We start from the raw sequence: 25,565 nt of genomic DNA, 5'->3' as shown, positions 1-25,565 counted from the left end.
TATATATATATATATATATATACACACACACACACACAAATCTACACTTCCCCAAGATTCCCCAAGATTGGTTGAGTCTGAAAGATCTTAAGAACTTTAATTTATTTTGAAATAAATTATGAAATAATTTATTTTAAAGAATAATTATTTCATAATATGAATGATTGCTCAATTTTAAACATAAGATTGGATTAAGTTTCAATACAATTATGCACAAAGAAGACATATGGCAAAATATACTTTTATGAAATATTTCATTTCAGTTAATTAATGTTCACAAGTTCAACAACAGATCTCATTGGCTGTGAGTAGGACATTACTTTGAAATTTGAATGCCACAAGAAGTCATAACTCAGCTATATTTTAATAAAATTTTGTTGTTTGCAAAGTGTCAATTTCATGCATGGAATGGAATATATTAGTCAAAAATCGTATTGGTTACCTTGAGATAATCCTCAACCAATGAGGGCTTCACATGTTTCACTCACAATCTTAACCAACAAAAAAAAGAAAAACAAATAAAAAACTTTATTACATTTCAAAAAAAGTGACGTGCCTCGTGTGGCAAGTAACTGAGATTGCTGTGGTTTGTAGTTATAAAGTGAGTCCAAAAGGTGGCAGTGTTACAACCTTTGGATTCAGATTCACCGAGAAAGAAAACAAAGACGAAGTAAAGGATCCGCCTTTTCCGTTCACGTGACTGGTTGTGTCGTTTGTGGCCGCGCTTCTTGTTCATTTGGCGGGTCTGTCTAGATCAGACTGCTGTCCTTTAGCTCAGCGAATTCACACTCATTTAGCATATTATATTAAAAATGTCTCACAGGTACAGAGCCACGCGCAGCGACGCTCACGATAGTGACTTTAAACACAGGTATGTTTGAATGCAGTTAGCTACTTGAGTTAGCTTTGTTATCAGTATGTTAGAAATCTTACTGTGTTGTTACTATTATGGTTCATTTTAGCTCGGTAAAATGCCTCCATCAGTTTCAGAAAGTAAATGGCAGAACGTAGCGTATCTGCTATTTTGTTGCTCCGTTAACTTTTTATGTTCGCTTTGTCTTATGTGAATGAAAACGATTTTTTTCTGTGAAAACAATTGGCGAAAACAGATCTGGTTGAAAGGATACGTGTCTAACATTGGCATCAAAGATCAGTCGAATGAAAGCTGTGGATCCCCGCCACTCAACTAAATGGATCTATGGAGGATTCGAAGAAAGAAGTAAATGGCGGGAGAAGTTTTAAAACCCGTTCATCAGCTTCTGCTAATTATCAGTCAACTCATCGGCTGTTGTAAATTAATGTCCCGCCCTGCTCTGTTGACCTTCACTAAGACTTTTTCAGCAATATCAGCATGTTGTGTATTTTCTTGAATGGAGCCTTTTGCTATGTGTTGCTCATTTGTTCTGCAGGAAAAGCTCTGGCCTGCTGTGCTGTCAGTGTTGCCACAGAGTGTATCCACACAGAGGCTTTCTTTTACTGTGCTAGGACTGAGATGTTTAACTACAGGGCCAAACTAAGATAGATCCTCGATGTTTTGTTGGGATACAGGAGTAGTGGCCCGTCTCGGTGGTCCCACTGCCGGAAGAGAGGAATAGATGGAAATCTGAGGAGCCACAGTGACGAGGACGGTGATGATGGGCACTCTGACAGCAGGAATTCCAGGTAAGTTTGTTTGAAACAGAGGCATGCCTACTTATTGAACTGTTTTCTTGAATCAGAAACTGCATATCTGGAATGTCATCGTTAAAATACTTATTGAAGAAAGCCTAAATAATTGTTGGCAGTTTCAGCTACTCAAAGAGATGTAATGCTTACTGCCAGCTGCAGTCAGACAGGGCTTCAGCTAGCTGCTGCGCCTGCTGCTTCTGTTATTGAATTGAGTTTGGTTTTAAGGAGGCCTGAGCTCTTCTTTGCCCCCCAGTTTCACCACCCCAGAGAGCGCAGCGCCCGTGTCTCGATGTGGTCGGCAGTCTGACTGGGGGAGCCAGGTGGAGGACGAAGAGATGAGGCGAGATGTTCACAGAGATATGCAACGGTAAAAGAATGTTTTTCATTTTAATTTCAGTAGTCTTCTTGAATGCTGTCATTATTACTTGTTTGTTGATGTTATGTGCCCCCTGTTCAGATACAGGAGGAGGATACTAGGTTCAGAGGTCAATCAGAGGGAGAGAAAAACTTCATCTGGCTCCTCTGGCAGGTAAACATGGCATCATCAAGAATATCTACTCGATGACTCAAACGTTACACAAAAGTTTAAAGCATGAAGCATTACAGATGCAGTGACATACATAATTAGGAATGTGAAAGTCTCACGTTGGTTCGGAAGGAAGAGCTTAATTAGCTGGTAAAAGTCACTAATAGGTGAATGAGTCGACTTTAAATCCAGCAGAACAGTCTGATTGTATTTGGGATGCTAATGTTGTGGCCAGTGTTCTATCGGTGCTACCTCGTCAGATTTTCCTACCATAGGATGGCTAGATAGTTATGTCTTTGTGTTGGTGCTATGCGTCTAAAACTGCTACCATCATGTTCACAAACCAAAAACTAGCAGGTTGTATTAATGTTAAATATTATCACCAGATAACATTCTTTGAGTGACAGTACTGAAATGGAAGCTTAGGAGTTATGCTTAGCTTAGCATTGGAACAATTTATATACATGACGAAACCATAAGAATATAATTTCTTTCATTAAAATATCCTACCTGTAAATGGCAAACTAAAGCCATTTACAAATATAGTTGCAAGCTGCCTGTCATGTAATCTTAAAACATAAAGTAATACAACAGCTTAAGGAAACCCAGGTATAAAATAAATCAAATAAAGCTTACCTTAATCTTTGATCAAATAAAACGGACGAAACAAAACTTCCACAGGTAGGATGTATTTCTAAAGAAATCTGATGAGTAAGCAGAAAGTGACGTAGCATCGATGTGCGCATGCGCATTACCACAAGGTAAGACGGATTGGTAGGTGGCACAGCCTGGCTGGCTGTTGTCAGCTGACGGGGCGTGTGATCTGCTGTGGCTCAGCAGGGATCAGGCATCATTGAGCTCCTCTACTCTCTGCAGAAACTGCTGCTGTCTAAAATGAGAGCAGCAGCAAGGCCACATCCAGACAGAACGGTCATTCAGTTTACACATGTGGTCTGGACACTGCTTAAGATTCTCTAGTGGAGAAGCAGCTTTTGGCCCATCAGCCACTCGTGGGTCAGCATACTTACTGGCTATCCTCAAGAAAACTACTCTCTTCAGTGAAAATCTGTTCCATAATACTGCAACACTAAACCTTTCACTGACTGGATGAGACCCTGTTGACCCGTGAAAACCGACTGTTCAGCTCCATATCTCAAGTTATTTCGCAGATGTTTCATTAGCACTGCACCAAGCAAATATCATCATCATCTGCTCGTCCTATGACAGGTTGGGATTCTTCCTTAAGCCAATCACCCTTCAGATCATGGCTGCCATGTTCACACCTCCTCTGAACTTGCTCCAAGTTCTTGTTAGAATCTTTTTGATTGGAACTTGCTCTTAAGGACAGAAATTGGTTTTGTAAAAAGAGCTATTGTCACTTCATCTTTGGATTGTGGAATCAGTTGTTCTGTCAGTCCTTTAACTTTTTAGTTAAAGGACAATAATATATCTGTGTACTGCAGCTGTGACTCCAGAGAGGGTGAAAACATGGAGACTGACGAAGCTGTGTTGATGCGAAGACAAAAGCAGATCAGCTACGGCAAGAACACCCTGGCCTATGACCGTTACATCAAGGAGGTGCCAAAGTAAGATGGTGCATGTTACAGTGTCAGCATCTTAAAGCAACATTGAACATAGATAGCAGGTCTTGAGTGTTTAAATGCTAGACGTACAAATATGAATCCTTTCTGTTTTCAGGCACATGCGGCAGCCGGGTGTTCACCCAAAGACTCCCAACAAGTTCAGGAAGTACAGTCGACGTTCCTGGGATCAGCAGATCAAACTATGGAGAGTTAAGCTGCATGCCTGGGACCCCCCTGCAGGCTGCAGCCAGGAACACGCCCTCAGTGACAATATGTAAGAAAACACTGACTCCCTCAGGTTTCCAGTAACTGCTTCATCATTACTCTGGCAGGCTGGGTCATGAAGCTGAAAGGGAAGGAAAACAAAATGAGCAGAGCAATAAACACTGATATTTACAGCAGTGTTTCCCATCCTGGTTCTCAAGACATACCACCCTGCATGTTTTAGATGTTTCCCTGCTTTTACACACCCTGTCAGGTGATTGCAGATCAACAAAAGCTTGTAAATCAGCCATCAATTGAAATCAGATGTGTTGAAACCAGGTAAATGCCTAAAATATTCAGGGGAGAGTCCCTTGAAGACCAGGGTTAAAAACCAATGGTCTAGAAAGTCCCACAATCTCCAGAATTCCTACGGAGCCTGGAAAATAGTTGCATTTTTAAAAAATCATTTTGCACATTTGAATAATCTGGAGAACAGTGTCTAGACTTTATTTTTATTTGGTGAAAGCAGAATTTCACAGGATATGTATAGTAAGGCTAAATATTTTAGTCAGTTTCATGTCCCCTCTCCCCCAATTTCTTGTTTTTTTTAGATATCAATCTTGTAAAGATTTGCAACAACACATCTTGAGGAATTGGCAAGCTCATTGATCATTTTATTTAGTGAGTTATTGACAGATGAGTCTCAGACATACACTCTTCGAGGCTATGTTCACAAAGCAGGTTTTCAAATTCTATTCTTTCTAAATCGCTCTTTTTTGTTTTTCTTGAAATGCACTTTTTTTTTTTTTTTTTTTTGCCTGGTCATTCATATTAGTTAAACCCAACTGCAATGAGACTTTTCTGTGAAGTGTTTATGTCCCCAAAGTAGTCCAAATGCGGAGAAGAACATTGACATCACACAGCAGCGCTCTGTTTAAGGCAGTAATTATGAATTTTAAAATTTATCCAGCAATGGGAGCCAATAATATAATCACAAGATCATAACATGTCAAAGCTGACAAAAACCAATAACATCCTTTAGTGGAGCATTTACCTACTGTGTGAACACAGCCCATAGACAGAGATGGGTCCAAATACTGTACCTGGTTGTTAAACAAATTTACTCGCAGCTGATTTATCAGCAAGGTATCACAAAGTATGCATTAAAGAATCATCTGTTAGTGAAAAAACATTAAATCCAGTTGTGACAATTCTGCATTTTGGATCTTTTTAAATAAAGCTAAACAGCCACCACACAAACAAAAAGTCCTTCAGAATTGTGCTGTCAGGATATGAGGAAGGAACAGAGTTAAAAACAAAATAACAGCAACTTAAAAAAAAAAAAAGTTGAAATCTGAGTGTGAAATGATTGTGTTGGCAACCCTGAGTGTCCTTCTTGTGGCACGTGGTCAACAAGTGGTAACGCCTTGATGACTTGCATGGCCATGATGAGTCACTGCTTGGTTTCTGCAGAGAGGAGCTGGACCTTGATGATATTGTGGACATTGAGTTGGACTTTCCTGCCTTGGCTGATTCCCAGAACACACCGTCTTCCCTGCTGGTCCACAGCTCTACAGCCGAGGTGAGCTCCTCTACAGACTACACCTGACTTGGTTTCCAACAGTGACTGGTTTCAGTGGGGGAGGTGGGTGTGGCAGCATGGTGAAGTCACCTCTAATGCCGTTGCCACACATTTGGTTCTAAATTCCACAAATTCTGTCAGCGCTGCATCAAATTCAGTAGGATCAGTCCTTATCCGCTCCCCAACAGGAATCTATAACAATCTCTGCTGGGTGTGGTCTAATTCCTCTACAGCGCCCCCTAGAACACTTTTAATAACCACCCACAAGTCATGCTTTAACCCAGAATCATGAAACTCAGTATACATAAGTCTCTTGGAGCCGTGGCCTAAATCCAACATGACGGCAACCATTTTGGGTCAAAGCCACCATTGTGTCTTTGAAATGGACATATCTGAGTGAACTCCTCCTACAGCTTTTGAGACACAGACTTCAGAATTCTCAGCAAAGTCTTGAAGCATAGATGATGAAAAGTTATAAAAGACTTTTTTGTATGTCAAAGCACATTGGTGTGACCAACCCTCCAAATCTGACCATTCGCCATGAAACATCAAGATTCACTAACATCCACATAAAAGGTCACAGCTGTATCAGACTTTCTGTCTCAGTACAGACCAGCCCTCATCACATTCACATCCTCAAACACTCGGTGGTTCACTTATGCACCGTTAACAAATTTCCAAACCAAACACTCAAATACTTTTTGAAAGCCAATGTAGCTGTGTGTGCCTCCCTTGAACATGTTATCAAGCCTGACCTGTTGTGCTCTGTTTTGTCTAGAATGAAGACTGTTCAGCTACTCCAGTTAAAGTCAAGAAGACAGAGGATCCTGACGTGGCCTAGGGCCTCTGATGACAACATGCGCAAGGATTTCACCTTACACTGACGTCTCTCAAAGTTAACATGGACAGTGTCTGTGACTGCTTCGCAAGTTGGGGATGCTTTTGGTTTTCTTGTTTAAAGTTTGCTTGTTCCTGGTCTGTAGGCTGAAATTTCTTACAGATTCATCTGCTCAGGGAGTCTTATTTACAGGATTTTATACCTCCTGTCTTAACCAAGTTGGACTCATTTCAATGAATCAAATATTGGGAAATTAATGTCTCTGATGCATGTTGCTGTTGGAAGATTCCATTTCAGTGAGGAAAAATAGTTTTGTCTTAAATAAGCCCTTTTGGGATGGGAGGAGGGTGGAAAATTGAAGCACCGAAATGTTTTAAGTCAATTGTTGAATTTTTTTATACAGTTATAACTGTTTTTTTATTCCTGTTTCATATTGAAGAGTTTAAAATAAAAGAGCACACTGAAAACTTTATTTTGTTATTAATGAAGTTTATATCAATAGAAAGTGTTGAGACTTGATGTTGAAATGCAAAGACTCATGGAATTACTTGGACAATTAGGTGTACATATTTTAACTTGCATATTTATGCAGTTAAATTATAAACATTAAAAGTATGTTATTTATAATCTAAGTGGAGACTTTAATGGTTGTATTCTAATAGTAATTAAACAGAGAAGTTAGTACAGCTTTAAAATGAGGTTCTGGGTCTGTTTTTGGATAAGGCACTCCGAGGTGATCCCTCTTCGCGCCACTGCGTGGCAGTAAAGCTCCTATAGGCTGAGTATTCCACCGGAAATGATCCATAAGCGCCGAGAAGAAGAGCCCTGTCAGATGCTGGTGTACGTCAGTTAGACAAAAGCCAGTAGGAAAAAGTGAGCAAAGTGGTGCTGAGTGGGTAGTTCTAGGTCGGAATTCAGTAAAAGGAAACGAGGACCATGCTGAGGGTTTGTCTGCGTGGAGTCAAGGCCACAGCTCAGGTAGGACTGAAATTACACTGCAGCTGTTAGCTGCCATGTTGGTGTTAGCTTGTCATTCAATGACCCGCAGCTTGGTTCAAGGTGCCTCAGAGAGCTCACTGCTAACCTGCAATTGTGTGGTTGTTCGGATCTTTCTGACGACAGCGGTTCCAGCACGCTAATCCTTAGTGTGAAATACATTTTCACTTTAAACGAACCTGTGGTCTGTTTACCTTCTTGGTCAGGGAACTGACTAAAGGTCCTCACACTTCAGCCAAGGCAAAGGAAAAAGCGTAAGAAAAGTTTGGAACCATTCGACGCGAGACGTTATTGGTGAAATGTCATGGCGGGATTGTGACGCAGTGAGTTGTTAGGCTCTGTGAGGAGCAGCAGACCCTTTACTGCAGTGGTCTCAAAATCTAGTCCTCAAAGGCCAGACTCCTGCAACTTTTAGATATCTCTGCTTCAGCATAGCTGGCTCTCATATGAACTTATTAGCAGAGCTTTGTAGAGCTTGACTTGAATTTAGCCTGATCGGCTTTGTCAGAAACTCCAAAAGACACAGGTGGAGGCCTCCACAATCGCCTGGATCTGACTAGCTGACAAACGGACCACGGTTTGTGAGGCTGAAGGGCCACAGGGGACTGTACTCTCACCATTCCTTTCCACTCTCTACACTTCAGACAAGAGGCTAAGTACAGAGAGCTGGTGGCATGTTGTGGGAACAATCATCTCATTTTGAATGTAAACAAAACAAAGGAGATGATTTTAGATTTCAGGAGAAACGGGGTTAGATTAATTTGTTCCAGATTTGTGATGCATAGAAGCTGATTGCTTCTTCTCCATGATTGATTCTGGACCAGAACCTTCAACAGACCAGAACCAGAACATCTGAGAGGTCTGGAAGGTTGATACAATAACAACAGATCTTTAATATATTGTGGTGTTTAGCTGTACAGCGATTTATAAACTAACAACAGTATTTTAAAGTTATATGAGCTCCAGGGAGCCAGTGGAAGGACTTTAGAACTGAGGATCAATAATAACTCTTGAACAACATGAATTACAACATTTATATTCCTTAACTGGGTTAAGGAATATGTCTGGATGTGTTGTAGTCATTCTAAAGAGAATTCAGGACAGAACATAACAGAAGGTTTTTTGGTTCTGATGTTAGAACTGAAGTGAAGATCCATGTGGCTTGTTTCTTTTTGTGTGTCCCATTACCTTCTAGAAGAGCTCTGGGAGAATCCGTCTGACTAATGTGCAGCAGTGCAGGGTATACACCACAGGAGAAAGCAGGTAATGCCGTCATATCTGAGCTGAATTTAAGGCAAATATTCCAGTCAACTTTTTATTGCTTATTGTAATTACTAAGTTGCATTCTAACATTCCTTGTGTGTGCTCCCCTCTTCCACCTCAGTGGTGCTTCCAGAGTGGTAGCAGCTGGCTTGTTGACAGTAACTGGGGGCATTGGAGGCACAATCATCTACGCCAAGTGGGACCACAAGTTTCGAGCAGCAGTGGAGAAAAATGTTCCATATTCGGAATGGCTGTTAGGTCTGGCTTTGGGACCTGCTTCTCAAGATGCAGGTCTTCCCATCAGGAAACAGGTTAGTTCAACCCCACCACAGCACCAGTTCCCTCCAGATATTGTCTCTAAGCACTTTATTGAAACAATTTAGTTCACACCAATATTACAGACGATATCAAAGCCCGTTACATCCATTCCTAACTGATCCTAGTTGTCAACCAGTGCAGTCAAGTTCTGTTCACTCATTAAACTGTTTAAAAGTTTTCTGTCAAAGGAAACCCAGCAGATTGCATGAAGTCAGTGAGTGCAGCATCTGCATGTCACTGTGTCTGATGCAAACATTTCTTTTATCTGGGTCAAATCTTTACTGTTTTAATTCCATCACTGTTTGGTTGAAGGTGTGATTTTTCTTTTTTTTTTCTTTCCTGAGGCACTGTGTGTTGCTCCCAGCCTTCAGATTGGCCAATGACACAGAGCTATCCCCTGCTATTCTCATGACTTTAGAACAGAAAACCCTGAATAGGGTGGAAGTGAATTTATAGTAAAATAGAGCATCACACACCTCTTCTTATTCTACCACTCGTGCCCAAAAACCTTCTACTATTAGATAATCATGGTAAAACTAGGTAAAACATGGTAAAATTAAGGAAATTGCCCAGCGAATTTCCTTAATTTTGGGAGATCGGTGATCAGCTCATACTTGCATGTGAATCTGATCTTATCCACCGATCTTATCTACTTCTGTCAAGGTACAAAGATTAACCACTCTCCTCTTCTGCTCTCCTGTGAGACATGCTTGACTGACAGGCCGGCCCACCAGGTCATGTCTGCACGTTTGCAGTTAACAATAGTCACCCCACAGTTACCAATTCAGCTACTTACTTGCTATATTTAGCAACATTTCAGACCAAAAAAAAAAAAAAATCTGCCAAAATCAGAATCAGTAGGTGAGGCTTTTTAATGACCTGCCATCGGTGCACCTAATAAAACCATGTCAGCCTCTGTTAGTTCTGGCGTAATGTCTAAATGAATCCTTTTACATTTAAACATGCTTTGATGTATGAAAAAGATTTCTGCCATAGCAGTCAACTCTAAATATAGACTGTTGGATTATATTGGAAAGAAAGAGAGAGCTCCCTGATCTGTCAGGTCTCATTGATGGAGATTTGACACTTTCAGTTCTAAGAGAATGGGGCAAAGCCTTACCCCTTCTATCATTCAGAATACACAGAGATTCTACAGTGAAGCAAGGCAGTGACAGTCTGATGCTGTGCGTGTGAAAGCATCTTTACTTCAGATATGCCTGAAAACCAGCAGAAGTAATTCTACCTGTAGGTGCTTGCAAGTTTCAGTTCTGGTTGTTTCGTCACGTTGGTTTGAGACACTCAACTAAAATCCTTTGGTTGTGAAGTGAGTCTGCTCTTCTGTTTGCTGTTTAGATGGAGTCCATCCAGCCTCCTTCTATGATGGAAAAACAGATGAGAACGTCCAAAGCGAAGTCCGAAAAGAAACTAAAAGAGACAACAGAACCCGCATTGTCACAGCCGACACAAAACATCCAGGGTAAAACCTCACTGCGTTGGCATGGTTTTCTCAAAACTTTTTGCTGTATTTATAAAAAGAATTGTTTCTTAACAAACCATTTCCAACAGATTTGCAAAACAACTTCTTTCTTCATAGCAATGTCTGGAGAAATTTCTTCTTCCATACTTTCACTCTGAAGTCAAACTGCATCTGCTTGATTGTTTCTTCCCAAAGGAGCAAACTAGAAGACAATAAAAGGGAACAGGGAGGAAACACCTCCAAACAATTACAAATGACCTGGAAAAAATTAAATAAATCCATATGTAACATTTTGAAATAAGCTTTCGAAACTTGTATTGTTACCAAACATCAGTTTATTATTTATTTATTTATTTAGCAAATTATGCCAAATTAGTGGTGGCTCAAATAAAAGGGAAAAGATGGTGTGGCAGCATTGTTTAAAGAGAGAAGGAAGAATCTACTAGGAGGGACATGAGGAGCCTGGACCAGACAGGAAACGCATCCCACATAAACTCATTCTAGACTCTACAGAAGAAACTCATTGAGCCACCACAACCTGGAACCCTGACTTGTCAACACGATCCTCTTTTTATTGTATGGGGGATAATTTCAACAAGAACTTCATTAAAACCCATACCAAAAATATTCAAACTCCAGAATTTGTCCTCAGCTAGCTCTCACTAAGTTGATCAACCAGCATCAGTGTTTGATTTTAATAAAGTCAGTTAGAGGATGCATACACCATTTTTTGTAATTATATGACTTTGCACATCAATATATATATATATAATATATTTATTTATTTATTTTTATTGGATCATGTCAACACGATCCAATAAAAAGAGGATCATGTTTACAAGTTGTGGTGGCTCAATGAGTTTCTTCTGTAGAGTCTAGAATGAGTTTATGTGGGATGCGTTTCCTGTCTGGTCCAGGCTCCTCATGTCCCTCCTAGTAGATTCTTCCTTCTCTCTTTAAACAATGCTGCCACACCATCTTTTACCTTTTATGTGAGCCACCACTAATTTGGCATAATGTGCTAAATAAATAATAAACTGATGTTTGGTAACGATACAAGATATATATATATATATATATATATATACACACACACACGCACAAAGGTATATGGGGACTTTCAATGTATATTTTATGATATTGGACTGTAATGTCAACTCTGATAGTGGGACTACTGATGGAAACTAGTTTAAGCTAAAGTTGGTGCAAAGCATCTTTTTATTGTTTTTTCTCACATTGTCCCTGTTCTAAATAAACTAAACTAATTTTCTCTTGCTTTTTAACTGGGACACTGAGATTTGACTCAGGTTTTCTAATTCACTTAAAAGTTTTTTTTTTTTGTTTTGTTTTGGCTCATTTCTTAATTTACCCTTCATTGTGACATTTTTGTAACATTTCTAACAAACCAGTCAAAGCATTGTATGAGTGTTTTCCTTGTTCAATGGGTTTCCAAGCAGAGGCTTCAGCAGAGGCGACTCAGATCATCTCGGCCATCAGTGAGGTCCAGTCCATTCCAGCTCCATGCGACACCGAGCCCGCAGCAGCTGCAGGTAGCATGTTTCACTCATGCTGTGCCAACATTGAGCTTCCTCATCCTTCTAACGTTTTCACAGGTTCTGATGGAACAGAACCTGTGAAGCAACTGTAAAAATAGGTTACCACAGCAACCTCCCCAAAACCTCATCCACCTACAGACTGGACTATTTGATTTATGCTAGAAAGGCCATTCTGTAACTCTGTTGTTGAAAACAACAAATACTAAAGCAGGTTTTAGGTTCAAAATGGGACTTATTGGAACAAATAGGTAAATCCCAGCATGAACACACACTTTCCAAATTGTTGTATCTGGGGGGAGAACTGTGTTTAAATATTTCATTCAAGATGGGAGAAATTAGTATATTTTTGTCAAAAAGTGGTGAAGAAAAAACAGAAGTCTGCTCCACTTATAAGAATGTTGCATTACTCAGGTGCTGGCAGGTTTTTAAATCGACCTAGCAGTTGCTAGCTGGGTGCGCTAGGTGGCACTTGTGTGCTTTAATCCCACTGAATGATGCAACATGAGCATCATTGGTTCTATGGGCAGTGTTTGCGTTGATGCTTTGTGACTTTAAGAGAAACTGATCGCTTTCCCTCGCTGCTAGTCGGCAAACATGAGGCCGCCTCACCCAACAATGTTTCACCTGTCAGTAGTGGTTCAATATTTATTGTTCAAACACTTTATAGTCCAGGAAATAAGGACAATACCTGCATATAAATGAGACTCATCAAACGTGTGTAAAAGTTCTAGATATGTTACACACACTGTCCATAATAATGCACTGAGATATTTTCTGACTGAAGTGTATATGCAGCTGTTCCTAAGATCAACCTTATTATTCATCACTTTTTACATTTACTGCCAATATTAGCTTCTGGGGTGCAGTGGTGGTGTAGGTGTAAAGCGCGACTCCTATCTTAGTCCTTGATTCGGCCATCACATGTTTGAGTCCCACTCTCACAGCCCACCTTCCTGTCTGACAATTGTCAAACACTTACGGTCCATAAATTTTTTTTAAAGCAAGCTTCTTATTCAATTACCTGCTTGATGAATCATTTATAATCTGCCTAAACTTCTGTCCAAGGACTGATGGGTGTGGAGTAACACCCATCAGTCTAGCTGAAATTTGTCTAGAAACTTTAGATTTCAGGACAAACTTCTGTGTGGACTAATAAGCCTGTTCTATATGTTGTTCCAACATGTAGCAAAAGAGGAGGAGCTCCACAGTCAGGGTGTCAGGATGGGAATATGGTTTCAGTGTATTTCTAGTGGCAAAAAATCTAATGTCTCGACATCTGAAAACAATCACAGCTTACCAGAGTTCTGTACATTACAAAAGTTCAGCAACTATGCAACAGAAAGTCAAAAATAACCAAAAGTAGCAGAAATAACACCCAGTCATCCTGCTGAACTAACTAGAGTAGAAGGTTGTTGAAGATAAATAAAATAAATGTGCAGAGACTAAAAAAGATGAAGTTTTAGTGGCTCAGAGAAAGTTCTGTCAGATCTGGATCTGAGGGTCTTTGGAGCTAAATTTTGCAGTCACATTCAGTTTGATTTAAACAATCTGTAGCATTGAGACTTCAAACACCCAGTGATCATTTGAGGAAAATCCAGCAGGACACATCCGACCACAGTGAGTTGGAGCACCTTTATCTTGGCTCAGTGCAATAAATGGTTAGACCAGTGCTTCTCAATTCCGGTCCTCACCACCCCCCTGCCCTGCATGTTTTAGGTGTTTCCCTTCTACGACACAACTGGATTGAATCTGTGGGTGATTAACAGGCTTCTGCAGTACCTGATGGTCATGCAATCATTTGAATCAGCTGTTCTGGAATAGAGGCTCATCTAAAACATGCAGAGCAGGGGGGTGGTGAGGACAGGAATTGAGAAGCTGGGTTAGACTGACAGAAGATACTTGTGATGTCTCCAGAGAACATCTCAGGTTCTCCAGTACCTGAGATGTTCTTCACCTGCTGCTGTTAGAATGCGACACCAGTCACTTCAACTGACTTCAAAAAAGATTAATGTTTTAATTAATGTTAGAAGTGAAAAAAGTAAAATGTTTTGCACTTCTTACATTTTAAACATGTTAAAATGTGTAAAATGCTTTTAAACATGTTAACAGTGCAGTCTAGAATGAAAAGGCTGAAAACCTAAGCAGAGCAGGCTACTGCTACTGGAAACTAACATGTCTAAAAGTATCCTTTGTTAAAGTGATATGTGTTGGTTTTCCTTAGAGGACTGTAAAGAATGCAGTGATCATAATATTGCCTTGGAAACAGCGGCTGTCCTTCAGGAGACAGAGTCGGCTGGAGCAGCAGAGCCTCTGAGAGAGCGGTCAGCAGAAGAAGTGGCTGCTAGGCTGGCCCAACAGAATCAGGACGAAAAAGACATTATCGCATGTGAGTTTTCAGCAACACACACACAATGTTACTCATCTCAACTTTTACATACTTATGAGTGTTCAGTGGGACTGATATGTTGCCTAGAATAACATTGTTACTCTCAGGTTGTGTTACCTCACATCTGTGGTTTAATTTTTTGATAAAGTATAAAATCAATAATTGTGGAAAACTTTCTTCATAAACTTGTTTATTTTGTCATAATATGACCTGACAAGGTTAATGGGTGAATATAATAGTTGTCTGTACTTTAGACGACCAAGTAAAACTGAAATGCCATGTGAGCTGTAAACTTCAGCATCTTGTGTGTGTGTGTTGCAGCGCTGTCGGCCCGACTGGACGACTCCCTGGCCAGTTCTGCCAAGGCAACACTGCAGGCTATTGGAGCTCAGGAGGCGGCTCTGCAGGCTATCACTCAGCACACACACAAGCTAAAGGAGGCAATGGAGACAGAGGTACGGAGTCATATTTATATACACCCTAACTAACTACTGTACTGTTGCTGCTAGTACAGTGGTTTTCAATTATTTTCTGTTACCCCCCAGGGAACTGATTCCCTGGGGGGTAACAGAAAATACATATTACATATTTACATACATATTTAGACTAACAGTAAAACTTTGCAAAACTTGTAAAAATTAGAACTTAAAAGGGTATATAGTTTTTAAACATTTCTTGTGCAAAATTTGCAACAATATTGCTTGTATTCCAGCTTGTCAGAAGATATGAAAAGTGCATTTTATGATCATAGTAAGTAGGGAGGCTTTATCTATATCCTGGCCTTTTTCTGAGAACTACCACTACTTGGTTATAACGAAGTAAGGCCAGACTTGGAGTTTTTTTACTGGTTTGTTTGAAATATGACACTGAAGCTGTGATAATACAAGAATATTATCTTGTATATAATACAAGATAATATTATGTTATTATCTTGTATAAGATAATATTATACAATATAATATTGTATTATTTACAATATTAAATAATACAATATTATTGTATTATTTAATAATACAATATTAAATAATACAATACATCACAGTGACAGTGATGGCTGTCACTGTCTTTAGCAGTGACAGCCATCCTGGCTCGGACCATGTCCAAGGGGTAAGTTAGCATGGCGGCGGTCGTACCGGCCAGAGAACCCGCCAGTAGCCGTGGGAAAGGAGGCAGCGCTTTGCCCTGGAAGCCATAGTAGCCCCCCAGGAGTTTCTTGTATTGCTCGTGTGAGCAAAACTGGATGGCAGCGTAGGGCATGACCCGCACCATGGTGGCAGAGTTCCCACTCCACAGACTGAGGAATCCATCCTTCATGTACGTGCAGTAGATCACCCTAGTAGTGTGGTACAGAGTTATGAGAACTCTGTACCACACTGTGCTAAAATGAGGAATACTGAGGGTCTTGTAAAGTTATTGTTGGTGTTGGTTTTACAAATAAGAAAATACTTAATCTTTTAACACATCAGCCGCAGGACTTTGAAATGATTATTTAAAAAACTGTTTAGTTCAAAGAACTTGCTGAGCTATTCACGTCAGGTCTTGATAACTATAGAAGCTTTTTTTCTTACTAAAGTGGCGTTTTTTTTCTTGTCTTTTAAAGACTTTATAGTTGTAACTATTCACGTAATATTACTTTATTCATCATACTTATAACACTCATGTTGCAATAAAATTTGTGAAATTTCATTGTCACAAATTTCTCTACCCCTCCTCTATTTTGGTAGATATGTTTCTAAACATCCGCGCTCGTATCGTCAGCTCCGTTAACGTAGACGCCTCATGGACCACTCTTGCCTATTTTCATTGACTTGACATAAGGCGGCCATCTTGGAGCGGTTGCCCCCTCTCCTAGGTGCTATATGCTTGGCAGGCGCAGTGCAATATCACCGCATTTAATCAATCATATCTCGATAAGTACTAAACAAATTTTCACACTGTTTTGCTGAAAACATTATTAAAACGGCTATCATAGCTACATGTGATTGATACATGGTTCAGCATATTTGAATATTCTTAGTGAGGTTAACAGAATAGGAATGGAATATTTTGATTTCATGTATGATGATCATTTTACAAAACACATCCACTCATAATTTTATATTTATTTAGTAATATCAATACATATTTATATAAGTATACAAACACAAAATAATACAAATAAAATGTAGAGGAACACAGATTATTAAATAATGATTAATACTGAATGATATATATATATATATATATATATATATATATATATATATTAGGCTATGCATTTTTATAGACACAGATTTTTCTTTTGAAAACAGCTGGAAGCATCAGGGGTTCCTCTGAGCCTCATTTGTTCTCAAGTCTTCGTCTTCTGATTCAGTGTGTGACAACAGGGCAATCTAGACAGAAAAGATGAGAAATGGTTCAAATAGCCACACAGTGTTACTGATTAATGACAATTATTTTGAGGGCTTTTCTTTATTTTGTTGTGAATTTTATAAATTTTAAAGCCATTCACTGTTTATGGTAAATAAAAGTATATAAAATGCTTGAGGGTGGTAAATGTAGCAAAATCAGGAAAATAGCCCAAATGTGTGTGTAAAGTTAGGGGACACAAGGCAGAGCAGAGCAGATGTGCTCACAGTGCTGCATGGCTGCAAGAAGCTTCTCCATCCAGGAATAAGCACTGGAGTAGAAACAGGGTGGGTCTTGTTTATGGTGTACAAGAGCTGTTACCAAAGCTGAAAGTTCTAATAAAATGATTTTAGCACATATCCTTTGCTAATGATTAATTTTTTGATGTTTAATTTCATGTTTTAATGAATGCAGGGTCCAACGGAGGAAAAGTCAACCCAGTGGAAAGATCTAGAAGCTGCTCTGGCAGACAGAACAACTTCTGTGAATGTTGCCAAAACTGCTCTTGTCAAAGCCAAGTAAGACATGTACACACATTCAGAGCCTGCTGCAATGAATTCAACTTGTCTTTACACACAGTATTTTGTTTATACGTTTTGTAAACGGAAATATCTTAAAAATAATGTTTTTGCTGTCTTGGAGGCATGTTTATTTTGTCTTGAGTTCAGACAGTTGAGGTAAATCTTCACATTAATTTCTTTCCATTATTGCAGTGAAGCTCTGGACAGTCTAAAATCAGTGATTGACAAATCCAGAGGGTTGAAGATTACAGCTGCACGGCCGCTGATCTTAGCAGCAGAAGAGAATCTCCATAAAATGGTGGTAGACTTAGACAAAGTAGTCTCCAAGGTAAGGCCTGGTTGTAAGGGTTGCTCTGATCAGGTTTTTTCTGCCGATTCCAATACTGATCACGATTGGCTGTTAATTTTTCACTTTAGGTATAAATGCTACTATGTGATCTGGCAAAATAGAACCAAAGAATTGCCTAATTTAGACAAAAGTATGCAAAATTCTTGCAGGCACAATGCAGCAGGTATTCAGTCAAAAAGACAAATGTAAAACCTGTAATCAGTACAGTATTTAACAACAAGGCTCTCAACAGCTTAATTATGCATAATTAAGCTGTTGAGCTTTATAAATTGAGCTTTATAAAGTGAAATAAAACTCACATCACTGCCTATATCAAATAGTGTCGAGCAAAATATAAAACATTCATTCAAAGTCAAATGCGGGTTGCGCCAAAATAAACAACCCTAAATACTAAATCAAAACTGCCTGAGAGCATGGCTCGCTGTTTTCTGCTGGCTCTGGTTGGTTGTTTTTGATCAAGCAGCGTAATACTGCAGAATACAGGAAGAGGACAGATGAGCTCGATTTCCCCCCGGCCCCCTCACAAACAGCTCATCTGTGTCATGTTGAGACCACAAAAGTTTTCATACATGTGTAAAAACATCTTTTTTTAAATTGCGTGCTGCAGCTTTACGGAGACACTGGATGTGAAAGTTGACCGTCTGGTGGAGCACGAACTGTGCCACATCTGTGAAATGTTACGTCTCAGAACGTAGCGGTGGTTTAACAGCAAAAGCAATACCCAGCATGTTACACCCCCAGCCCAATGACTTGAGTTATTTTTCAGGTTATATGCTTAGCTTTCTGACCGTCGTACTCATCCAAGTGTGCACTGCTTTATATGCTGCCTGGCTGCTCCAGATGTCTTTTTTACCTTCAGTCAGCCTCAAAAACTCACTGTGCTTCTTCAAGTGCTTGTTTTTTTTAAATGTCATTAAATTAAAGCTTTGTGTTGATGTATTTTGGCGTGCTTCATCTATGAGGTATTTTTCCCTCACAAGAGGCAAACTTACCCATTCACTCTCACAGTAATGTCTTGTGGAGCGTTAAAGTTCCGCCTGCACAGTATGAAGAAAAGGGGAACAAATTATTAGCTTCCTACCTTCAGACTGATTTGTTTTAAAATGCACAACTATGTCAGTTCTGCTGATAAATGTCTGACAAGTTTTGTCTGTTCCAGTCAGATGTAATCTGTGAGGAGCAAGAGATGATGCTCACACACTGCTAGCTTTTCTCAGGGCATGGAACAGTTTCAGGGATAGAGCTTTCTCATGTTGGGAGGACTTGGTGACAACAAACTGTTTTCTTGTCCTGATCTTCCTATCTGACTATGATCACCTTGGAGCTGATCATTAGCTAACTTTGTTTTGTTCCACAAATTCCTGGATTTGGTTTTCAATTTTAAATGTTTAAAATAATTTTAACTGGGGACTCCATCATATTTTTCCTCTTCTCTATATGCTTACATGTTCTAATGTAAATCAGTGACAGTGTGCTGTACTTTAGGTTTTGTTTATATGTACATAGACTTCCTGAGATCTGCTCATGGTTCAACATCCAGAACACCCTTTAACCCTCACCCTGTCTCCTGGATTGTAGGTCCAATCAGCAGAGTCGGAAGCAAAGATTGTGGCCCAGTACACTGAACTGGTTAATGAAGCCAAGCAGCAGTTTCAGAGGGAAGTGAGTAGCCTAACTCCAGAGATCCAGGCCAACTGGAAAGGCCTTAGTAAGTACACACATTATACACATCAACCATTATTGTTCATGCAGGCTCCAGCAGGAGAGTTTAAATGTTTAGTGAATCCTAAGCTAGTTCCAGTTGTGTGTGTGTGTGTTGTGTGTAGCTGGTAAACTGTCAACAGATGACCTGAACGCTTTGATTGCCCACGCACATCGGCGCATTGACCAGCTGAATCGAGAACTGGCTGAGCAGCGAGTCCGAGGACAGATCCACATGGAAGCGGCGCTGGAGCAGCAGAGAGCCGAGGACCAGAAAGCTCTGGACAAAGCCGTCGGCACAGCAACGCAGCACGTTAAAGAGGAGGCCCGACTGGAGCAGGAGAGGAAGGTGCAGTGGATTGATGCCCGTCGGAGGCGGCAGGCATCCTGCATATCCATCCTGATGTGAGGCGTGTTGTGCTTGCAGCTGGCTGACCTGAGAGAAGTGATCGAGGCAGAGATGAGAACTCAGCTGCGGCGGCAGGCGGCCGCTCACACCGACCACGTCCGAGATGTCCTCAAAGTCCAGGAGCAGGAGCTGAGAGCTGAAGCCGAGCAGGTCTCTATCATTGTGCACACTTACCGTAGATGGACTAGTCCAGGGGTACCCAAAGTCGGTCCTCGAGGGCCGGCATCCTGCACCTTTTAGGTCTCTCCCTGGTAGTAGTAACAACCTGTTCAGCTTTTCAATCTTCCTCTTAGGCCGTCTAACGAGCCATGATTTGATCCAGGTGCGTTAAACCAGGGAGAGAACTAAAACATGCAAGATGCCAGCCCTCCAGGACCGACTTTGGGCACCCCTGGACTAGACTCTATTCCTTAAGAAGGTGGGGAGGGAGGGCTGTCTGTCTGTCTGTCTGTCTGTAGAGGTGTGCTCTGTCCCATCATGCAGAGTCCCTACAGCTGATTGGACAAAGGAGGATGCGCCATACTAGTAGCCAACCTGACCATCCTCTTGATGCACAGTAACTCAGTAAGAATGCCTTCAGTCAGAGGCTCTTTCAGATCTGCTGCAACACAGGCTACTACAGATCTTTCCTGCCAGCAGCTTTAGCAGTTTCTCATAATCTCTTATTCTTACAGCAAATGGTTTGGAATTTCCCCCCAAGAATAGTAAAGTATCATTGAATTAAATGAATTGTATACAGATCAGTTCAAATTCAATTCAAAAACACTTTATCGATCCCAAAGGGACATTAAATAAAAATTTGATTAAATAAACTAAGTTAAAAAATGAAGAACCTGTAAATATTGCTCATGTCCTCTTCTTTACAAACACATACCAGTTGTATGTGTATTGGTTTTACATTTTTTTTCACTTTTAGTTGCAACTCTGTCCATCTACTGTGAATAGTAGATGCAGTAGTTCTGTTTTGAAACATACATCACCTTACAATTGTATTCCAATTCCCTCAGCGGAAACCTGAAATCCACTGCAGATAATTATTTTTTCAAAATCCCTTGCTTGTAAACAGAGTTCCCATTAGACGTTTCTGAGCATGTAGGACATCTTGGAGGAAAACATGTCTGAGGCTGAAGGAGGCCTGACATCTTCCAGCAGCACAACAAGAAACACACAGACAGACATATTATGGGATGGTTTAGATTGATGCACATTCATGTGATGGAATGGTCTAATCAAAGTCCTAACCTAAATCTTTTTCAAAATTGACGTTTAGACTAGAACTTGAGCTATTTTGTAATCACATGGGCTAGCCCAGTGGGTCCCAAACTTTTTCTTCTGCGCCCCCCCTATGGATTACAAATGGCTGTCTGGTTGAAACGACGGGGGGGCATCGACTTTTTTGGGGGCAAAATGAATGTACGTAGCTGAAAATAGACACCAACATCGGTAGCCTACAAGGTACTTGTTAAGCTAAAGGTTCTGTATTGATATTAGCTAGTCATCTTTAGCTAAATTACCTGCATCCAACAGCTTTACTCAACTCAGTCGGTTAGTTTGGAGGGAAAAACTGTGAAAAGTTCTTTGCATTTTGCTGGTTTGCTGCCGTGATTCTAACGCAAACCTACGTAGCTCCGCACAGCAGCAGCAGGTCTCCTTCACAGGTGGGAACCCAGCGCGAGCGTTGTAGCGCTCATGTTGCGTTTAAAGGCGGCTCGGAGAAACAGGTTACAACATGTTAACAACGGATTAAACAGTTTTAACTGCTGATAAAAGTGACAGAGGACACAAATATGGGAAGTGTGGAAGCCTCTACTGTATCAAATTGACATAGGAATAACAGAGAGTTGGCCATTCTAAGGTAAAAACCCAGCGCATACAGTGTTCATGTTGTTGTTTTTTTTTCATCCAGACGGCTTCCCGCGCCCCCCCTGCAATGACACGGTGCCCCCCCCTAGGGGGCGCGCCCCACAGTTTGGGAACCTCTGGGCTAGCCTATGTCATTACATAGGTAGATTCTAAAAGCTTCTGGAGATCAAAATATCTATGGAAGGAAACCTTCAGCTTTCCTTGCATATAAAGCTGAGGGTCAGAGCCTCATTCAGGGTCAGAGAAGAGCCCTTTCATCCCCCGCGGTGCTGTCAGCACACAGAAGGCCAGGGGTAGGCATATTTTATATGGTAAAGAAAACACAAAGAGATTAAGAGAAGGCAACACGGGACCTCTAAATTTAGGGCTGTGGTTCATTACTTGTTGCTAAATGTTCATGTGTGGATTGTGGGTTATGCCTTAATTTTCTTGTACTGCTGCTGTCCACCAAATGGACAATGGTGAACTAATCAGAGCAGAGTTTGTGAGGGAAAAACTGGAGACTGTAGCCTTGGTTCTCTTTACTTCTTACTCTAACTGGCATCCCATCTGAAATCTGAGGAAGAAGTAAAGAGTTTCAGGAGAATCAAGAATAAGATAAACTTTTATTCGGTTTTCTGAGAGGAGACGGTGGAGGACTACTGGTACATTACAAATGTTGGACAACAGGTTGGACTGGAACTGCATGAAGGAAGAACTAGAAAAACTAGAGGTTATGGTTTTCTAGGGTTTGCTTACTGCTTGTCAGTCTGTATATTAGTTATTTTTAAATGTTGAATTCAAGCGTATCATTCCATTTTAAAATGTTTTATATTGCCTGTAATTGTAACAAAATATCTGTTTCTCACCTCTCTAGTGAGGTGACTGGACGTAGTAATGAGTGCTGTGCGTTTTCAGGAGCTGAGCAGTAAGCTGCTGGAGCAGGAAACCCGGTACCGTCAGCTCACTCAGGAACAGCTCGATGACTTCACTCTGGATATGAATGCTGCCTACGCAAGACTGAAGGGAGTGGAGGAGGCCATAGACAGTAAGATCAACACACGCGTCTCCTCAGAATCTTCCATTCCAGTCTAACACCAGGATAAACTAGAACTACAGTGGATGTCATCAGCATGCACATCCCAGGTTTCTGTTATGTTACAAAATGAGACCATGATAAATAATTTTCCTTGTCCTTTAGCTGACATTTTTTTTCTAAACTAATGAACTGAAAAACAAACAGATGTGCTTAGGGCAGTGCTTCTCAATTCCGGTCCTCACCACCCCCCTGCCCTGCATGTTTTAGGTGTTTCCCTTCTGCCACACACCTGGATTGAATCTGTGGGTGATTAACAGGCTTCTGCAGCACTTGATGGCCATGCAATCATTTGAATCAGCTGTTCTGGAATAGAGGCTCATCTAAAACATGCAGAGCAGGGGGGCGGTGAGGACAGGAATTGAGAAGCATTGGGTTAGGGTAAATGTTTAATGAAGCCATTCAGTCTGTCAGCATGCTAGGTTTCGACTTTCCCACCTTACTGGGCAAAGGTTCTTCATATCTGTCACATTATCTCCCAGATTTTCAAATATCTGACTCAGCAAATTTCAAGTTACTATATCTGCCAATAAATCTGCTTTTGGCTGATTCAGAGGTCTCTTTCTTTGATTCAGAGGTCTCCAGCAGCATTTGGGTCAAGACTGATGGGAAATATTCAGAATTTCATTCTCCTTGACAAAGAAACCCCAAAACCTTTTTTGATGTCTTATGTTGTTTCTTTTTGCAAAGTTTAATCCCCAAGCTAAATGCTAAGATTTGATCAGTTTAAGGTGTACAAACCTAAGCAAAATCAGTCTGTGTGTAAACTTTGAGATCTTCTGTCTGGCACTTTAGGGTTACCTACATGCTCTCTACAGAGGAGGATCATGTGATAATTCTTTATCCATTTACCAAATGAAAAATTAGTTCAAAAGCAAAATCACTTCAACATTCCACTAACTCACACTAAGCCAACCTGCAGGGACCCTCAACAGGATCGAAACTAGGACTGAGCTAGGTCTGTTTTTCTCCAAATATTTCTGAAATCAGAAATGTTTGACAGTTGCAATGAAGTTCCTGCAAATCTGGTCAGGTTTTGCAGCTGAATAGCTTTATTGCAGGTTAAAGCTATTCAACTCCAACATGAATAGCAAAATATGGTCAATTCGAGAATTGTGGGACACCAAGTAATGTATCTTGCTACAAGAGTGTCACCATTGTTTTAAACAAGTGTTTAAAACAAGTGTTTTAAACTTGTTTTTCTTCAGTAATATTTGTACTGTATAGAAACAATTCTCTGAGAGGAAGGTCACTGGATTGGACATGAAATTAAATTATCGAATGTTTGTGTGAAGACAATGGGGGACATTGACCCTGCAGCCTGAAAATATCATCCCAAACAGTAAATTCCTGAATGCTAGCTCTCCAGCTAGCAACATGCTAGCTGGAGAGCTCTAACAGAAGTATTCCTGAAGAATACTTGATTCCTGAACTATTCTTCAGGATGGAAAGTGAATATTGAGTGTTTCTGCCTGCAGGCCATGTGGAAGCAGAGGAGGAGGCCCGGAAAGCTCATCGGCTGTGGCTGTCTGTGGAAGCGCTTACCTACACCTTAAAAACAGCCAGCGCTGAGTCTCCCAGCATGCCCCTGGAGGACGCTGCGGAGGCTGTGCGTGCTAGCTGCGTTGACAGTGATTTTGCCCTGGCTCTGACGTCAGCTTTGCCTGAAGAATCCCTGAAGCGCGGTGTGTACAGCGAGGCTTCCCTTCGTGCTCGTTTCAACTCTCTGCGATCGCTCGCTCGCAGAGTTGCTCTCATCGATGAATCCCACAACACCCTGTACCAGTACTTTTTATCGTATGTCCAAGCTGCACTGCTTTTTGAGAAGCAACAGGAAGTCCCGCCCACCCAGCTACGCAGCGAGGATTTGGATCCCTTCAAGCTGCTCTCATATGCCAGCTACTGCCTAGAGCACGGGGATCTGGAGCTGGCAGCCAAACTGGTGAACCAGCTGCGAGGGGAGGCCAGGAGAGTGGTGGAGGACTGGCTGACTGAAGCCAGACTCACACTGGAAACCAGGCAGGTCATCAGTTTGCTTTCAGCCTATGCCAATGCAGTGGGTTTAGGCACCACCCAGGCTCCATAGCTGCCTCGTTGACCAGGCAACCCAAAGGTAGCATGTATGTTGGTAGAGGAAGCCAGCTGGAATGTGGTTGGATCTACAACAGCAAAGGAAAGCGCGATATTGTTGCAGTGAACCATCTATTAACGTTAACCCACAGATTAGTTTCAAATCACTAAGATAAGATGTAGTCTCAGTTTAGGTCTCAGCTTTATTTTCTTTACCTTATTTGGCAACATGCCATGGTCATCTTAATAAATAAGTTATGCTGCACTGTTGTGAATATTGCACATTAAATAAATCATTAAGAAGGAATGCTGTCTATTTACTGCTTTTGTCCTCTGTGGAGTTTTAGTTTAGTCCTTCCAGGTTTCACTTCCTGCTGGTCCTCTGGTCTCCTTCCAGCCCAGTAACCTGCACTGGCAGGAGACACTCATCTCTCTCAACTGAGACTCTGATCTCTGAGACTGTGTGGTGTTTCTGTGAAGGACTGATGAACTGTCCTCACCGTTTACCACCTCAAGTCTACATGTAAACAGATGAGTATGATCATTCAACAAGAGAACAGCTGTTTTCAGATGTCAAACATTTGAAGTTGTTAGACTTCAAATTCCTCTGTTGAAAATCAAGTGTTGGTGAAATGTTATTAATAAGACTTAAATGTTGATAACGACCTGGAGCCCTGCTTGGTGCAAAGGGTGCTCTGACCCTCACAGCCATCTAAAACATTAGCATGTCACAGTTAAACAGTTTTTATAAGAAAATGTTTACATACAAATGGATGTCTATCAATCAATCAA

The 25,565-nt window shown here is 40.8% G+C and overlaps 2 protein-coding genes and 2 long non-coding RNA genes across 8 annotated transcripts; all 4 read left to right on the top strand.

Annotated features, from left to right (window-relative positions):
• Nucleotides 1-667: 667 nt before the first annotated feature.
• Nucleotides 668-6,801, top strand: slbp (stem-loop histone mRNA binding protein). 2 transcript variants are annotated; one of them, XM_015057721.1, is made up of 8 exons: nt 668-871; nt 1,549-1,662; nt 1,922-2,035; nt 2,132-2,197; nt 3,658-3,780; nt 3,893-4,051; nt 5,455-5,563; nt 6,342-6,801. In XM_015057721.1, the coding sequence occupies exons 1-8, from the start codon at nt 813-815 to the stop codon at nt 6,402-6,404; spliced, it is 807 nt and encodes a 268-aa protein (XP_014913207.1). In that variant the 5' UTR covers nt 668-812; the 3' UTR covers nt 6,405-6,801. The 2 variants fall into 2 exon arrangements, with proteins under 2 accessions (XP_014913207.1, XP_014913206.1); XM_015057720.1 differs by having other exon boundaries at nt 672-871; nt 2,126-2,197.
• Nucleotides 6,802-7,212: 411 nt separating this feature from the next.
• Nucleotides 7,213-25,080, top strand: immt (inner membrane protein, mitochondrial (mitofilin)). 4 transcript variants are annotated; one of them, XM_015057718.1, is made up of 14 exons: nt 7,213-7,379; nt 8,596-8,660; nt 8,782-8,971; nt 10,332-10,455; nt 11,910-12,005; nt 14,233-14,397; nt 14,719-14,852; nt 17,200-17,303; nt 17,499-17,634; nt 19,234-19,363; nt 19,482-19,705; nt 19,784-19,915; nt 22,526-22,655; nt 24,182-25,080. In XM_015057718.1, the coding sequence occupies exons 1-14, from the start codon at nt 7,338-7,340 to the stop codon at nt 24,787-24,789; spliced, it is 2,280 nt and encodes a 759-aa protein (XP_014913204.1). In that variant the 5' UTR covers nt 7,213-7,337; the 3' UTR covers nt 24,790-25,080. The 4 variants fall into 4 exon arrangements, with proteins under 4 accessions (XP_014913204.1, XP_014913205.1, XP_014913203.1 ...); XM_015057719.1 differs by having other exon boundaries at nt 8,593-8,660; nt 14,278-14,397; XM_015057717.1 differs by having other exon boundaries at nt 7,214-7,379; nt 8,593-8,660; nt 11,913-12,005.
• LOC106963012 (uncharacterized) lies at nt 15,064-16,372 on the top strand. The gene is made up of 2 exons (XR_001428097.1): nt 15,064-15,295; nt 15,750-16,372. It is a non-coding gene; the product is annotated as an uncharacterized LOC106963012 (long non-coding RNA).
• LOC106963011 (uncharacterized) lies at nt 19,924-22,214 on the top strand. Its single transcript, XR_001428096.1, has 2 exons — nt 19,924-21,080; nt 21,754-22,214. It is a non-coding gene; the product is annotated as an uncharacterized LOC106963011 (long non-coding RNA).
• Nucleotides 25,081-25,565: the final 485 nt, after the last annotated feature.

The sequence above is a fragment of the Poecilia latipinna genome, unplaced genomic scaffold, assembly GCF_001443285.1.
Source record: "Poecilia latipinna isolate Pla-1442-1.1 unplaced genomic scaffold, P_latipinna-1.0 Scaffold1486, whole genome shotgun sequence".
Taxonomy (NCBI): Eukaryota; Metazoa; Chordata; class Actinopteri; order Cyprinodontiformes; family Poeciliidae; genus Poecilia; species Poecilia latipinna.
Note: the sequence above shows the minus strand (reverse complement) of the source record. Positions and strands in the feature narration are given on the sequence as shown.